The sequence below is a fragment of the Alosa pseudoharengus genome, unplaced genomic scaffold (assembly GCF_046254945.1).
Source record: "Alosa pseudoharengus isolate Yale_2024_CS ecotype anadromous, Long Island Sound unplaced genomic scaffold, YU_APseudo_1.1 YU_APseudo_1.1_scf_17, whole genome shotgun sequence".
In the NCBI taxonomy this organism is placed as follows: Eukaryota; Metazoa; Chordata; class Actinopteri; order Clupeiformes; family Clupeidae; genus Alosa; species Alosa pseudoharengus.
The window spans coordinates 10,834,317-10,849,344 of NW_027468640.1; the positions used below are offsets into that span (position 1 = coordinate 10,834,317).

The 15,028-nt window shown below is 48.3% G+C and overlaps 1 protein-coding gene across 1 annotated transcript in view; it reads right to left on the minus strand.

Moving 5' to 3' along the window:
• Positions 1-15,028, minus strand: part of dnah2 (dynein, axonemal, heavy chain 2) — a 252,822-nt gene that overhangs the window by 61,535 nt on the left and 176,259 nt on the right. The window contains exons 51-56 of the mRNA XM_076289590.1: positions 5,822-5,907; positions 5,378-5,508; positions 4,297-4,446; positions 2,916-3,083; positions 1,689-1,849; positions 886-1,025 (exon numbers count right to left, since the gene is read on the minus strand). Of these exons, the coding sequence (XP_076145705.1) occupies positions 886-1,025; positions 1,689-1,849; positions 2,916-3,083; positions 4,297-4,446; positions 5,378-5,508; positions 5,822-5,907 (836 nt within the window). The remainder of the gene's footprint in view (positions 1-885; positions 1,026-1,688; positions 1,850-2,915; positions 3,084-4,296; positions 4,447-5,377; positions 5,509-5,821; positions 5,908-15,028) is intronic.

Sequence of the window (15,028 nt, forward strand, 5' to 3'; positions counted from 1 at the left end):
GTGTGTGTGTGTGTGTGTGTGTGTTGGGGGGCTGCACAGTGAAAGAGACCCTCAAAAACAGGCCGATGACGCTGCCGCTTTGAGCCGTGATGGGAGATCGTTTCACAGTGGGTGATTTTCCGTGCCGCCGCCATCTCGTTATGTGTGCCCACTCGTGGCTTCCGCTCACCTGTGCCCAACCACACCATGCCACGCCCCTGCCAGCCCCTCTCCAACTCCGCGTACCCCGCGGGCACACAGTCGGTAGGGTGGCGAGGAGGAAGTGTTGTGCTTTGCCCTGAATACCCAGCTCCAGCCGGGGCCGGTGGATGGTGGGGGCTTGACTGCCCACAGCTAAGCCTCGGTATGAACAGCAAGGGTGAATCAGAGCGGAATGCGGCCGGTCGGTTTTAATTAGAGGGGGATGCCCTGGGGTTCTGGAAAAATCCTACGCCGGACGCTAGACAACCTGAGCGCCGGGGGCAGGATCAGCAAGAGATGTAAATTAATGACGAGTATCTGTGGCTCTGTGTGTGGCTCTGTGTGGCTCTGTGTGTGTGTGTGTGTGTGTGTGTGTGTGTGTGTGTGTGTGTGTGTGTGTGTGTGTGTGTGTGTGTTTGCCAAATAGGAGCAGCAGATGAACACACTCAAGCTCAAGTGCTCAAACTGCATAGTGATACACAGGGATCATTAGTTTGTGTGTGTGTGTGTGTATGTGTGTGTGTGTGTGTGTGCCTTATAATTCAGAGTGCCTAATATTACAAAAGAATCATAAAAGCATGTGTGTGCATTTGTGTGTAGATACCTAACATTACAGTGTCTGTGTGTATGTGTGTGTGTGTGTGTGTGTGTGTGTGCATGTGTGTGTGTGTGTGTGTGTGTGTGTGTGTGTGTGTGTGTTGCTACCTGAATGGGTCTCCCACAGGGCTCATACACAGCACTATGTGCAGGTTGTTCCTGACACGCTCGATGAGGTAGTTGAACATGGAGTCGGGCGTCTCCAGGATGTTCTCCTTACGGGCCGAATCTGACAGCGCACTCTGGACCTGAGGCCAGGAGGAGAGGTCAGTCACCACACAATATACACAGGTACATACACACAAACACACACACACACACACACACACAAACACACCACACACATATACATGTATATATTTTCTTATATATCCATAACAGGTCTTATATATTCTTTCCAATGTGCACTGTATTCAGAGGGGTTAGGCATACTCATGCATGTGTGCCTGTGTGTTCAACAGAAGACACAGCCACCTCATAAACAAATGAGTACATGTGGAACATATTCCAAGAGAAATACAGGAAAACAGACATACAGACAGACAGATGCACTCTCTCTCTCTCTCACACACACACACACACACACACACACACACACACACACACACACACACACACACACACACACAAGCAGAAAGACAGGACAAAAAAGACATACAGACATATAGACAGACAGATGCACTCTCACACACACGCACACACACACATAGAAAGACAGGAAAAAACAGACATTCAGACAGACAGATGCACTCACACACATACTGTACACACACACACACACACACACACACACACACACACACACACACACAAACAAACAGATATACAGACAGACAGATGTACTCACACACACACGCAGAAAGATATGACAAAACAGACATTCAGATATACAGACAGAGGGACTTGCACACCTCGTCAAACTCATCCGCCTTGTACAGGTTTGGCACCTCCCCGGAGCTGAGGATGTTGTTGATGTCCTCCAGGAAGGACTCGTCCACAATCTGCGTGTCGTTGAACAGGAACACCGTGGGCTTGTTGTCCACTCCTGTCATGCGGTACAGCTTCTTGATGTCTGCGGAAACAACACAAGGAAGGAAGTCTCCCAAAAGGTGGCAATGCAACACAGTTTACCAGCAAAACAAACTCTACTGCGTGCCCTGGTCTCTAGTGGTGAACACAGGCTGTTTGATCAGGCGCAATTAGCACACAATAATCATCTACGAGAGAGTGTACACAGAACGTATAGGCAAGTGGCAAAAATTCATTAACACACACTGTACATTTATAGGACATTACGTTTACATTAGTATGAGAGAACTGTTTGGCAGCAGGTGTACTGGTTTAGTTCCTGTAGTTAAAGGAGAATTCCGGTGTGATTTTGACCTAAAGTGTTTTGAAACATGATACCGAGTGTGAACGTATGTCTCATAGCCCATCTCGGCTTGTCCCCTGCACTCCGAAATCTGTCGCTAGTTAGCTGATGCTACCAACAAGGCGGTCAATGGTGGTGCCTCGGCATCGGCATAGCCATGCAAATAAATCACTGTTTTACACCATTTACGAGGCTCAATGTATCTCCACACTTCATTGGTAGACTTCCAAGGGCCCTGACATTTAAAACGAGACATTGAGAACTTTGAAAAAGCACTGGTAGTTTACTTACAAGACGATTTATACAGACAGTATCTTCTCGAAGTTTAGCGTTTGCAGCCATCTTGAATTTAGTCACGATAAGTCGAGCGACGAGTAAGAATGAACAGGTATGATAAGGGATCAGATTCCAAAAATAATTCTGTGGAAATGCATGGATTCCAGTTTCTTCCAGTAGCAGCAACTGGAATCCATGCATTTCCACGGAAATACACTCCTAAATGGTGTAAAACAGTGATTTATTTGCATGGCTATGCCGATGCCGAGGCACCACCATTGACCGCCTTGTTGGTAGCATCGGCTAACTAGCGACAGATTTCGGAGTGCAGGGGACAAGCCGAGATGGGCTATGAGACATACGTATCATGTTTCAAAACACTTTAGGTCAAAATCACACCGGAATTCTACTTTAACTGGTTTAGTTCTTGTGGTTGACCGGTTTAGTTCCTGTGGTTCCTGCATGATGTGTGGGTGAAAGGGTGGAGTACCTTCTCTGAACTCCTGCTTGCGGTACAGCTTCGTGACCTCCACCTGGAAGACCAGATACTCGCAGATGTAGGCGGCCAGGCGGGAGAGGCTCTGGCGGCCGGACCCTCCGATGCCCACCAGCAGCATGTTGCCCCGCGGCTGGCTGATCACGCGCACCACACGCGTCACTGTCCAGGAAACACACACACACTTCACATATACGCACACAAGACATATATACACAAGCTACACACACACACACACACACACACACACACACACACACACACACACACACATACACACACACACACTTCATATATACACACACAAGGCACATATACACAAGCTACACATACACATATTGTATCACACATACACAGACACACACATAAACACGCACACACAGACACACTATGCACACACACACATATGCATATCACATATACACGTGTAAAACAATTACACACACAAACATATCTAAACGTATAAAGATACCACTGTACAAACATACATAAACATAAATGTGTCTGTGTATGTGTTTGTGTGTGTGCATCTACACGCATATAGACACAAGCAGCAAGCGAGAAACACAAAAACATTACCGTAACACCCGCACAAGGACGAATGGAACACAGACCCACTTAGTCATACAGAGATGTCAGCATCCTCACAAGGACAAACAAACACACAACACACACACTCACACAAGCACACAACACACACATGCACAGATACAGCTCAGTCCTCATTCCAGATGAGCGTGGCAGGCCAGCTGTTTTGTTTCAGCGGCGCAGTGAAAAGGTTAGCGCCGCTACTAACACGACCTCCGGAGTGTGCATAATGCAGACACTGACAAATGATCATTTCATGATGCACAACCTGCGCTATAGTCCGCTCCAATCAAAACAAACAAGGGCACTATGAACTATTGATTTGTGTCTGTGTGGCTCTGTATCAAATGAATAAACGCACGCACACACACACACACAAACACACACACACAAACACACACACATGCACACACACACACTACACACACACACTACACTCCCAATGCCATAACGTACACAAGAGATACAGTGCTTTCCTAATTGCCTCATCTATCAGTGGGAGACAATGCAGAGTTACTTACTGAGCTTTGTGATTTGCGGCGTAATTATACACTGTATACGCTGGTGAGTGATACAGAGCCTAATTACATACTGTGCTGTGGGACTTCCAGACGCATTGTTTACTGCCGCGCGGGATTTGCCGTGTAATTTTGCAAAGCTGGCGTTCGGTGTATGAGTGTGTGTGTGTGTGTGTGTACGGCGGTGTAATCGGGGTGGGGTGGGGGGGTCTGTGTTGTGGGATTTGTAGTATAATCGCGGTGTGATTTGTAGGCTAATTTGGCCTGACCGTGCTCGATGGCGTCACGGAAGAGCACCAGGCTCATGGGCACCACTCCCGGGGTCAGGCTGTAGTCCTCCAGCTGGCTCTCCATGAAGCTCTTCAGGGCCTTGAAGTCCAGCAGGTCCTCATACACACGCGACTCCCGCAGGAAGTCACCTACACACACACGCACACACACACACACACACACACACACACACACACACACACACACACACACACACACACACAAAGGTGAGATAAAACATCTGTGCATTGTCTATAGTACACACACCCAGTTGGATGCAGCATTTCCGCTGGTATCTGTAAAATCCTTGCAACCACACCAAGAAATAAAATTTAAAAAAAAATCAATCAGGGCTCCAGACCAACTTGTTGCATTCGCACCCTTAAACATATTGGTCGAGAGCCCTGTCAATCCAACCAGTCATCACTAATCTAGTCCAACCCCTTTGTCCTGATTAGTGGCCCAGCATGCACCCAGTCACTCCGGGTTTATATGACGGAACTCTGGTGGTTAACGTCAACAGAGAGGCTCACCTGCACAAATAAACCTGCGTGTTACATACAGTACAGGTACGAGGCAGTGCAGTTAGGCTGCTACATTGTTGAGTAAAGCATTGGTGAGATTTGTGTTAACCACTGTATGGGGACTTGTGCGTGCGTGCGTGCGTGCGTGGGTGTGTGTGACGGTGGTAGTGTAGTGGTTGAGAAGCTGGGCTAGCAGGCAATAGCCAGCATAGTTGTGGGTTGAATTCCCAGCTGCCACCGTTTTGCCCTTCAGCAAGACATTTAATCCCAAGTCTCTCTGGCCTGGCCCTTGTAATAACTGACATGTGTAAGTCGCTTTGGATAAAAGTATCAGCTAAATAAATAAGTGTGTGCGTGCTGACTGTCTGACTGGAACTTCATGTTGTACTTCAAATAGCATGCTTGCTATTTGTAAAACCATTTCTGCCATCAAAACAAACATTTGGTGGACCATCTATCCAAACATCTACTGTACTACCAAACAAAACCTTGCAGACAAACCAACATACACACAAACAAACAAACACACTGCACAGTGATTCACAGTTATTCTTACCAAATATGGGCTGCTGTTTGTTGGGGCAGATGTTGTGGTAGGTCTGCTCAAACAAAGATCCCAGTTTGTCTGACAGGAGACCCACAAACGCCTCCATGTCTGAATGATCCACCAGGCGGTCCGAGAACACTCTACACACAAATACGCACACATACACACACACACACACACACACACACACACACACACACACACACACTCACACGCACACTCACACGCACACACACACTCACACGCACACATACACACACACACACACACGCACACTCACACGCACACATACACACACACACACACACACACACACACACACACGTACATGCACACACACACAAACACACGCACGCACGCACACACACACACACGTGAGACCCTCAACACAAAGTTCACGGTTATGGTGATGGACTATGGCTCCTGGGTGTGTGATGGGGCTACAGTAGGTACCTGAAGCACTCATGGATCCACAGGCGAGTGATGCTCTGTTTGGTGTCATGGAAGTCCCTGTGGGCTCTAAGCAAGCCCTGGAACACCTGCGGAGAAAACCGGAGGTCACACACACACACACACACACACATACATGCACACACAAACACACACACCCACGTATATAATGTTTTTACTCAGCTTGATCAGAGAGCAGCACTTAGCTAACAAGCACTTCAGAATCAGTCAGAAAAAAAGGGGAAAAGCAATTTAATGAGGGACATTTAACAAGGCTTTAGCACACTGCATAGTGTGTGTGTGTGTGTGTGTGTGTGTGTGTGTGTGTGTGTGTTCTTGTGTGTGTGTGTGTGTGTGTGTGTGTGTGTGTGTGTGTGTGTGTGTGTGTGTGTGTGTGTGTGCGTTCGTGTGTGTTCGTGTGTGTGTTTTCTTGTGTGTGTGTGTCTGTCCCCTACCTTAGAGATGTCTCTGAGGTTGAAGAGGTAGTGTGTGTGTGTGTGTTTGTGTGTGTGTGTGTGTGTGTGTGTGTCAGTGGCGGCTGGTGGTTAAAAAAATAACGGAGGAAGGAATGTCTGCCTGATTGGCGTTACTGGCAAATGTGAGGTTGTGATGGTGTTGGTGGCATATGTGAACAATAGAGTATGTAGGCCGCCTACCCAGACACATTTATAGCAGCAGTATGTACTATGTAGCATTTTAACTGCCAATGTTGTGCAATAAATGCTATTCTGACATTCTCGGGTGGAGGGGGGGGGGGGGGGGCAATTCGTCCAGGGACAATGAACTTTGTAATATAATTTAAATATATAAGTCACTTTGGATAATAGTGCTAAATTAATAAATGTAAATGTAAATAAATGTAAATTTAGGTCTGGGAAGTTAGGGAAGATATGTAGGTGTAGTTATGAAATACTGTTTTCCAGATGTGCAAAATTACGGAAAGTCTGGAGGTTTTGCTCAGTGTAATTGTCACACCGGCACCGGGCTCTCCCTCGGCCACGCCCCCTCATGCCACTCCAGCACCTGACTCTCCTACTGCCACACACCCGCTTTCCCCAGTCACATGGAATCTCTCACACTCACCTGCTTAACTCTCCTACAAAGGTTTCCCGCATTCTCTAGTCTGTGTCTGGCTTCGTCGATTGTGGACTCAAGGACTTATGCTGTGCTCCTCTGTTTCCTGTTTGCGTAAGCTCTTTTGTTTCATATTTCCTTGGATCCTCTGTTTTCCCTTTTTTGGGACTATCTTCTGAGCTTTTGAAAGACTGTATCTTTTGAGTGTTTAATCCTTCTGCAACCGGCTGAATTAACCTCTGAACCAATAAAGGAACCTGTGTATCTAAGGCTGTTTTACCAGTCTGAGTCCGTGACAGAAAGCCAGACCAACAACATGAACAGAACCGCAGCTGGGGCCGGTGCTGCAGCTCCTGCAGCCATTCCGGTGCAACCAGGTAACCCGGGTCCTCCACCACCGCAAATTCCCTTATGCAGGCCCAATGGGTACCCCAGCTGCTTACGATGGTGCCCCTGACAATTGCAATGGATTTTTGCTACAGTGTACCCTTGCATTAGAGATGCAACCACACCGCTACCCGACGGACCGAGCGAAGATTGCCTACATCATCCCTCTACTCTCAGGTAGGGCCCTTCAGTGGGCTGAAAATGTTTGGAGGCAGAATGGTCCAGTTACTAACACCCTGGATGCTTTCCTGGAGCACTTCACAGAAGTTTTTGGCCTTCCTCCGGGTGATTCTTCTGTTCAGGAGAAACTTCACAATCTGCGTCAAGGACGGAGCTCCATTTCTGAATACTCCCTTCAATTTCGCACATTGGCTGCTGCAAGTGGTTGGAATGAACCTGCACTGCTCACCGCTTTTCGCCAGGGATTGGAGCCATCACTTCGCCTACACCTCTCAGCCTATGATGATACCATAGGTTTGGAGAGATTTATTCAGTTGGCAATACGGGTGGCCCACCGACGAGAGAGCTGCTTGAGTGAGTTGAACACAGTGTCCCGCTTCAACCCAGGCCGTCGACCAGCTGGACCCATCCTTGAACCTGGCATTGAACCTATGCAGATCGACTCCGTACGCCTGACCCCAGCTGAACGTCAAAGGCGCTTCACCCAGAGACTTTGCCTGTACTGTGGAGCTGGAGGACATGCCATTGCAGCGTGTCCTATACGTCCACCACGGCCCTTGGTGAGTGCTGTCCAAATCCCCTCCTCTCCATTGTGTACCTCCGTAACCCTCACAGCTCCAAATGGTTTTCTTGCAGCCACTGCCCTCATCGACTCAGGTTCTGCCGGCAACTTCCTCTCAGGGGCGCTCTGTCGTCGCCTCAACCTCCGGAGGATCCGCTGCCAGTCCTCGTTCTCCCTCCACTCCATAGTGGGTAAACCCTTGAGCCGACAATTGATCCACCATCTCGTTGGACCTATCGAACTGCATGTTGGTTGTTTACATGTCGAAAAAATCACTTTCCTGGTTTCCACTTTTCTGGAACACTCCACCACTGATGTCATCCTCGGTCGTCCCTGGCTGTTGCGTCATTCACCCATCATTGACTGGAGTTCGGGTAACATCCTAAAATGGGGGACAGATTGTTTTACACAATATTTCCCTAATCTACCTCTGACTCGTCCACAGCTCCTCTCTACCCCAGTAGCAATCTGCACCACTTCAGTGGAGAGCTCAAACAGCAGCCGCACAGTAGAGATTCCCCAGGAGTACCTCCAATTCAGTGATGTATTTTGCCCACAACGAGCTGCTAGGTTGCCTCCTCACCGCCCTTGGGACTGTGCCATTGACCTCCTACCAGGTGAGCCAGTGCCCAAGGGCAAGATCTACCCTCTTTCTCTGCACGAACAGAACGCCATGGAGGAGTACATCAAGGAGGCCCTCAACCAAGGCTACATCAGACCATCTACCTCTCCTGCTGCATCAAGTTCCTTCTTCGTGGGCAAAAAGGATGGTGGTCTCCGACCCTGTATCGACTACCGCGCACTCAACAAGATCACAGTCAAATACAGGTATCCTCTTCCCCTCATTCTATCCTCTCTCAAACTTTTGCGAGGAGCACAGGTCTTCTCAAAACTAGACCTGCGTAGTGCCTACAATGTCGTTAGGATACGGAAGGGGGATGAATGGAAGACAGCCTTTGTGACCCCTACAGGCCATTATGAGTATCTGGTGATGCCATATGGACTTGCTAATGTGCCTTCTGTATTCCAAGCATTTATGAATGAAATATTCCGAGAATACCTCCACCGCTTTGTGCCGATTTACATTGATGACATTCTAATTTACGCCAGAAATATGGCCGAACATCACCACCACATCACATTGGTCCTCCAGAAGCTCCGTGAGTACAAACCTAAAAGCTGAAAAATGCTCCTTCCTTCAGTCCCAGGTTCAGTTCCTAGGGTATAACATCAACCACAACCACATCAGTATGGATGAGGGGAAGGTAGAGGTGATACGCTCCTGGCCAATACCTTCAACTATTAAGGATCTTCAGCGCTTCCTTGGTTTTGCCAACTTCTACCGTCGTTTTATTAAAAATTACAGTAGCATCACTTCTCCTCTCTCCTCCCTCCTTAGAGGTAAACCCAAGACTCTCTCCTGGAACGAGACTGCAACCCAAGCATTCGAGAAATTGAAGGAAGCCTTCACCACCGCTCCAGTCCTCACACACCCTCATCAGGATAGACCCTTCATCGTTGAAGTGGATGCATCAACTACTGGGGTCGGAGCGGTAGTCTCTCAGCAGCAGGGGAAGCCCTCAAGGCATTATCCTTGTGCTTTCTTCTCAAGAAAACTCACCGGCAGAGCAGAATTATGACGTCGGCAACCGAGAGCTGCTAGCCATTAAGCTAGCCTTAGAAGAATGGCACCACTGGCTAGAGGGGGCTAAACATCCATTCCTGGTGTTGACTGACCACCGCAACCTTGAGTACCTCCGAGAGGCAAAGCGTTTGAACCCACGACAAGCCAGGTGGGCCCTCTTCTTTATCCGTTTTAATTTTTCCATCTCTTACCGTCCAGGTCCCAAAAATGTGAGGGCTGATGCCCTATCCCGGCTCTACGCTCCCGACGAAAGCTCTGAACACCCTGAGACCATCTTACCACCTCATCTTATCGTCAGTCCCATTGAATGGACCCTGGACGATGTAGGAACTTAAAATTGTCTAGGGATTGTTTCAGAAATGAAGTCTCAGTCAGCCAGGAGTCAAGTCAGAAATCTCAGAGAGCTTTATTCACGAATCCGGAGACCTACGTCGTGTTGCTAACAGACGCAGTCTGATGTTACAAACAGGGAAACACTTTTTATACTTCACTGACAGTTCAGACAAGACATGACATCTCCATTAATGGTACGCAAACTTGTTTACGACATAGTTACCCAAAGAGTCAACCATATCTATAAGGCTGTATCCCATAACGACCAAGGGCCATGGAATTCAGTCAAGATTGACCCCAAGACAGTAAATAAGGTCTTAGGGCGCCAGCCGTCGAGAAGAGGCCTACCCAGCCTCCTTCGAGGACACAGACACACCTAAGCCATGGTACACACATACACAGCATTGACACACGCACATACATCCAGACATCATGGCATACGCACACACTTTCAGCAAGGCTGCAACCATGCGCTCACCATGAAGACACATACACACACAGCGGGACTGCACACTCACACACCCAGCATGGCTGCGCAAACACCTTGAACATGGAATTCCACAGTTGTTAACACATAAATCTCTCCTTCACTTTCTGCTTACAGCAGCGTCTCTTTCTTCAGCTTTGCACAGACCATACCAAAAGAGTAAATGGTTGAATATAGCCTGCACTTAAATGGAAACACCTTTAAGGCCAAAATTTCTCACTACAACGAGGACGTCGCGGAGGCCTCAGTTACTGATCCTGCTCCGGCGAACACCCCAGCACACCTCACCTATGTTCCAAAAACTCTCCGACTCCAGGTAACATCTGCCGTACATTCCTCACTGGGCTCTGGCCATCCCGGAGCCAATCATACACTCTCCCTCCTTCGGAACCGATATTGGTGGCCCGGGATGGCAAAGGAGGTCCGCCACTTTGTTGCTGGCTGCGCTGAATGCGCCATGGCTAAGACACCACGTCACCTACAAGAAGGGAAGCTCCTCCCGTTGCCTGTTCCCAAACGCCCATGGTCACACCTAGGGATAGACTTTATAACAGATCTCCCCTCATCTGACGGTCATACTTGTATTCTAGTCATTGTGGACAGATTTTCAAAATCCTGTAAACTCATCCCATTCAAAGGCATTCCCACCGCCAATGACACCGCCCAAGCACTCATCCACACACTCTTTCGAAACTTTGGCACCCCCGAGGACATTGTTTCTGATCGTGGCCCCCAGTTCATCTCCAGGTTCTGGCGGGCATTCTGTTCTCTCCTAGGGGTGACCGTGAGTCTGTCCTCTGGCTACCACCCATAGACAAATGGGCAAACAGAAAGGAAGATCCAGGAGATCAGTCGGTTCCTTCGGACCTTCTGCCATGGCCGTCAGCACAGTTGGCACCAGTTCCTTCCATGGGCAGAGTACGCACAGAACTCCCTCCGACAGCCCACAACAGGCCTCACTCCATTTCAGTGCGTACTCGGCTACCAACCGTCAGATGTGCCAGCTGTAAACCATTGGTTCCGCCAGAGCGAGAGGGTCTGGAATGAGGCACATCACCAGCTGCAGAGAGCCATCCGGCGCCAGAAACACTATGCTGACTCCAGACGAGCGTCTACTCCATCCGACGCCGTCGGACAGAAGGTGTGGCTATCTACAAGAGACATCCGGATGCGCCTCCCTAGCAAGAAGTTAAGTCCTCGTTACATTGGCCCTTTCACCATCACTGAACTGATTAACCCAGTCACTGTTAAATTACAACTTCCCCAACTTTATAGAATCCACTCTACTTTCCATGTCTCCTTGCTCAAACCTTTTGTTCCCTCTCCTTCAGAGCCCGGTGCCACTGCGGAACCTCCCCCGCCGCTCCTGCTCGAGGATGGCCCTGTGTACGCCGTTCGGGACGTCCTGGACTCCCGACGCCGAAGGGGTCGCCTTGAGAACCTAGTGGACTGGGAGGGCTACGGTCCAGAAGAGCAATCCTGGGTACCCCTGACGTGTTGCCTGAACACCAACCGTATGGACCCCAGAGCGATAGCACAAAATCAATACATCTTACAAGGCGAAAACGCAGAAAGGCTAGATTCAGCGCTAGCTATCACGGTAATCTCTCTGATCTAGAAAATATGATTAGACAAATTAGGAAAGAAACTGACCAGGAATTGAATCATAATGTTAAACCAATGACCTTGCAACCTACTCTTGAATTGAGTTCACCTGAAAGCGTGGAAGTGAATGAATGTGTTGAAGCAGATGTTGAACAATGTGCAGGATTACATTAATACACAGGATTAGATGTTAAAATCCCTTGTGCCAAAATCCAAGGTAAAAACACATTCAGAAGCCCCTGCTCAAGTTTAACTTTAAAAAGCACACTACCCACAAATCCGCCAACAAATGGTCACAAGCACAATGCAAATGGCCTATCCAACAGCAGTAGCCTATATAGTATGCGGCATGTCATTGGGGTTATCAAGTGGGCACCCTCATTCACCGATGTTTCGTTAAGTTAGGCCCACGACACCTCATGAAGGCTTAACAGTGAAACCAGCGTCCTGGAGACACTCCCCTCCATGCTACCACCATATTACCACATTGAAATATCCAATACTCAAAATACTCTTAACCAGCCCAGGCATGGTCTAAGTTGGCTAGGTCGGTCCGTCCCGTTGATGTGGACTGAACCATAAACCATAAAGAACCTTAGCCAAGTACCATCACCCTAGGCACAGCCCATCACAAACACAAAACAAATTAGCCAGTTAGCTTAGCCCATTATCTTAGGCCCCATCCCAAACACAAAACAAATTAGCCAGCAGTTAGCAGTTAGCTTACGCCCCATGCTGCCCCATATTACCACAACAAGCATCCAAATACCCTTAACCAACCTAGGCATGGTTTAAGTTGGCTAGGTCGGTCCGTCCCGTTGATGTGGACTGAACCATAAACCATAAAGAACCTTAGCCAAGTACCATCAACCTAGGCACAGTCCATCACAAACACAAAACAAATGAGCCAGTTAGCTTACCTTAGCTTGCGCCCCAGGAAGGGTAACTTCTCCTTACCCACCACCAAAACAAATGAGCCAGTTAGCTTACCTTAGCTTGCGCCCCAGGAAGGGTAACTTCTCCTTACCCACGACCAAAACAAATGAGCCAGTTAGCCTACCTTAGCTTGCGCCCCAGGAAGGGTAACTTCTCCTTACCCACAACCATTCGCTTGCCCGTTCTGCTGCTAAGGACATGTTACTAACCACCTGCCTTAGACTTCGACCACAAATGCCCAATTCAGACAGCAAGCCAATAGCAGATCTGGCCACAAACCCACGTGCACCGATTTCAATAGGCCTTAATCGTGCACTCCAACCTCGCTTAGCTGCCTCCTCTGCTATTTCAGTATATTTAGCTCTCTTCAGCTCATTGGCCACTTCCACTCTGTCTTCCCAAGGAACAGTGAGTTCAATGAAGTAAACTATCTTCTCTGAATCCGACCATAGAATTACGTCAGGACGTAGCTTAGTACTCACTATATGTGGAGGTACCGCCATCTGCTGGCCAAGATCAACCTTCATTTCCCAGCCCGCCCCATTTTTCAACTGGCCGGTTTTGCACCTGGCCTTCGCGGAACAAGGTTTATCCCCCTGACGTACAAAGTTAATTTGCCTTACCCCTTTACTAGCTGCTAATGAATTGACTTCTCTTCTTTTATCCTCTATTGCCGCTGCCACACATTTCAATACCTGGTTATGACGCCACGTATACCGCCCCTGGGTGAGACTTACCTTGCATCCTGATAGGATATGGTGGAGACTGCCCACACACGAGCAAAGTATGCATTTATCATCCTCACCAAACCATTGACTTAAATTCTTGGGAGATGGGAGCACATCATATGTAGCACCTAACATAAATCTGATCTTACTAGCTTCCATGCCCCATAGATCTTTCCATTTAATCTGTCTTTTTTCCACCCCTTCCCAGTTCACCCACTGCCCTTGTTTTGCCTGCGACACTGCCTTAGTACATCTTACAGCCTCCTCCTGTCTATGCATTTCCTCCACTACCATTTTCCTCTTTTCTCCTGCAGAAGCCTTACTACACAAGGGTTTACTTGCACCCACCCCTAGACCCCCCCGCCCGTGCTGAACATGGCCCATTATATCTCTATGCTTCAATGCTGATTGAGCTTGCTTAACTGCCTGCTCTGGGTTCCACTTCCTCCCTGCATTAACTGAGGGTGCAACTTTCCTCACCACTGGGTCCTTGGACTGAGTAAGAGTCAATTCCAATCTAGCCTTAGCACATTTAAATTCCTCTGTCAGACTAGATATTGGCAACTCTACAATACCCTTCCCATACAAGGCTACACTGCTTAAGCAGCGTGGGACTCCGAGCCATTTTCTGACAAAGGAGTTGATCATTTTTTCCAACCTCTCTACCTTTGACAGAGGAACTTCATAAACTGTCAATGGCCACATTAGCCGAGGCAACAAACCAAACTGCAAACACCACAGCTTGAGCTTACCTGGCAGCCCCGACTTGTCAATTTTTGCAATACCTTGCCTAGTGACCTGTCTCAAGTCTTCAACCTGTGATTTATCACTAAGGCTTGCATCATACCACCTTCCCAGGCTCTTCACTGGTTTCTCCAGAACTGTGGGAATCACCTCCTTATTTATAGCAAACTTCTTATCTGTTACCTTCCCTTTAATAATTGAGAGACTCCTAGACTTACTTGGTTTCACCTTCATTCTGGCCCATTGCAGATTACTATTTAACTTACCCAGCAACCTGTTGGTGCATGGAACGGTTGTCGTCAAGGTTGTCATGTCGTCCATGAAAGCCCGAATCGGGGGGAGGCGTGGCCCTCCCTGCAACTTCTCCCCGCCCACTACCCATTTTGAGGCCCTAATAATGACCTCCATTGCCATTGTAAAAGCAAGTGGGGAGATGGTACATCCGGCCATGATTCCTATCTCAAGTTGTTGCCAACCTGTGGTGTAATCAGCTGTAGTAAAACATAATTGAATATCCAGAAAGTATGCT